The 2,850-nt window shown below is 45.8% G+C and overlaps 1 protein-coding gene across 1 annotated transcript in view; it reads right to left on the bottom strand.

The window, feature by feature from the left end:
• LOC119410015 (protein fantom) overlaps positions 1-2,850 on the bottom strand; it is a 37,519-nt gene that overhangs the window by 32,983 nt on the left and 1,686 nt on the right. Inside the window, exons 2-5 of the mRNA XM_037676954.1 lie at positions 2,463-2,580; positions 1,801-2,006; positions 1,612-1,714; positions 1,275-1,415 (exon numbers count right to left, since the gene is read on the bottom strand). Of these exons, the coding sequence (XP_037532882.1) occupies positions 1,275-1,415; positions 1,612-1,714; positions 1,801-2,006; positions 2,463-2,580 (568 nt within the window). The remainder of the gene's footprint in view (positions 1-1,274; positions 1,416-1,611; positions 1,715-1,800; positions 2,007-2,462; positions 2,581-2,850) is intronic.

Here is a 2,850-nt window from a genome sequence, read left to right as displayed (position 1 = left end):
TCCTTCATCCAAAGGACTTCATCAGTCCGAGGAACCACAACAAACCGAGTCCCACAAGCAGCACACCCACATAGTGGATCAAACAGTTTGCTGATGATAAGATGGTTTCTGGGGCCCGCCCTCTCCCCCGCCGACTCCTCTGAGGCAGCCAAAGTGGTTCAAAACATCAAAATTCATGCTCAATAATCCAGGTATCTTATCTTAGACAATCCAAAAAAGTTCAGTCAGATCATCTGGGAGGTTTATTTTTTTGAGACATTTCGTGCTTCATCCAAAAGACTTCATCAGTCCAAGGGGCCACAACAAATTGAGTCACACAAGCAGCACACCCACATAGTGGACCAACCAGTTTGCTGGCGATAAGAAGGGTAAGAATGTTGGGTGTGCTGCTTGTGAGATTCAGTTTGTTGTGGCTTCTCAGACTGAGGAAGTCCTTTGGATGAAGGACAAAACATCTCAACAAAAATGGAAACCGTCTAGATGACCCGATTGAACTTTGTTGGATTTTTTTACCTGGATTATTGGGCATGAACTTTGATGTTTTGAACCACTTTGGCCATGGCTGCCTCAGAGGAGTCGACGGGGGAGAGGGTGGCCCCAGAAACCAACTTATCACCAGCAAACTTGTTGGTCCACTATGGGAGTGTGCTGCTTGTGGGACTTGGTTTTTTGTGGCTCCTTGGACTGATGAAGTCCTTTGGATGAAGGACGAAATGTCTTAAAAAAAATAAACCGCCCAGATGACCTGACTGAACTTTTTTGGATTGTCTAAGATAAGATACCTGGATTATTGAGCATGAACTTTGATGCTTTGAACCACTTTGGCCATGGCTGCCTCAGAGGAGTTGACGGGGGAGAGTGTGGCCCCAGAAATCGTCTTATCACCAGCAAACTTGTCGGTCCACTATGTGGGTGTGCTGCTTGTGAGACTCAGTTTGTTGTGGCTCCTTGGACTGATGAAATCCTTTGGATGAAGGACGAAACGTCTCAACAAAAAAAGAAACCGTCCAGATGACCTGACTGAACTTTGCTGGATTTTCTACCTGGATGATTGAGCGTGAACTTTGATTGTTGGATATTGGGTTCGAGCTGTTACACAACCTTAGCACCATGCTAATGGAAACGTTAATGAGTAAAAGTTGTTCTACTCGTCTGACAAGTCAGAAATGCATAAAGCATACGGAGTGTTATTTGATCGGAGTCATGCGAACGAGCTGACCTGGCTGTTGCAGAGGTCATGTGAGAAATATGAGAACCGTCTATTCTGCAGCTACCTGTGTTTGTCAGCCTGCTGCTTCCTCAGCTCTCTAATCGTTCCCTCCACCTCCTTCTCTTTTTCTCTCAGTGTGTCTTTCAGCGCCTGAGCCGTCAGCTCCAGTTCTGCCATCCTCACCTGGTCTGTCAAGCTGGACCTGCTGAACAAGGAGAGGACGTAAACGAGTTTGGGACAGGCGAGATTTGATTGTCAAATGTGCACGACAGACGAGAAAACAAGTGGATTTTGTTGTAGGAGCAGGCCTGCAGGGACAACGACCGGCGTGTTTTTCTAACTGTGCTGGATGAAAAATGGAAATGTATGAAAACAAGTCCGTTTATGTTCTTTCCACATACAATCTCTCCATCTCTGCCCTGGTGTCCTCCAATGTGACGCCGCATCGTGGCGGAGCAGTCTGTGCTGCCCTCCTGACTCCTGACTCCCCCTCCACATGTTTACCTGAAAACGTGAAAAAGCTGGATGAGAGCTGAAGATGAAGCCGTAGCCATGTGCTTTTTTTTGGCACCACTGGGCTCAGAACTCACCTCTGCTGAGTTTGTAAGGTGTGCGAGCCCCTAAGTCCACAATGTGCTGCTTGGCTAAGCAGAGCTTGTCCTGCAGAACTTCTTTCTGGCTCTCCAGCATCGCCACTCGAGCCTCTAGCTCCTGCACCGTGTCCTCCATGTCCCTGTCCTTGACAGCGCCGGAGCCAGGGCGGGTCTGACGCAGACGCATCAGCCGTGTGGACATCCTGGGATGAAGCAGAAGATTTGAACCGATCACAGAGGAGCCATCATCTGACATTGCTTTCAAACTATTGTGAAAGGGCAATCCATCAATTTAAAGGGACGTACTATGTTTCGTCCATGCCACTCCACAACCATGCTCTGCATTACGTTAGTCTGTGGTCGTACAACCCCCAGTAAAATCCTTTAAAGTTTGTTTTGTAAAGCCGAGTCTATCTTCACCATCAACCAGCTGGTATGAAAGCAGCTTCAAGCTTAAATGGAGCTGTGGTGCTACATCTTAGTGGTGTTTTGTAGTAACATTTTATTTTTTAATATCCCTAAAAGTATTGTGAGATCGTCAAAATTTTAAAAAGGGGACAAAATGTGTGTTTTATTGTTTAAATGCACCTGTCTTTGTTCAGCTGTTCGGTGTTAGGTTTAATGATTGTGCGTGAGGTTCTGCCCTGACGTGTGTTCACCTGCGCAGCCTCTGCTCCTGTGCACGCGTGTGCTGTCTGAGCACGCTGTTCTCCTCCTGCAGCCGGAGGCACAGGTCCTCCAGCTGCGCCCTGGGAAACCGAAACAACCGCTGAGGGTCTGACAAAGACGGAAAGGCGCAAACTATTAAAACCAAAGAGCTCGTAAAATCTCTGCTGTCATTTTATCTTAAATTACAAACATAAAAAAAAAAAAAAAGCCAAGAATGTTTGTTGATAATATTTCTACCTTTTGCTTTCATGATGTGATGCTTCTTCCAAGCCTTTACATCACGTGCATCTGAAAAACAGCAAAAATAATTCATATACACAGTATGTATATATACAGTATGTATATATACTGTATATATACATACATACTGTATATATA

This window comes from Nematolebias whitei, chromosome 1 (assembly GCF_014905685.2).
Source record: "Nematolebias whitei isolate Nwh7 chromosome 1, NemWhi1, whole genome shotgun sequence".
NCBI lineage: Eukaryota > Metazoa > Chordata > Actinopteri > Cyprinodontiformes > Rivulidae > Nematolebias > Nematolebias whitei.
Note: the sequence above shows the minus strand (reverse complement) of the source record. Positions and strands in the feature narration are given on the sequence as shown.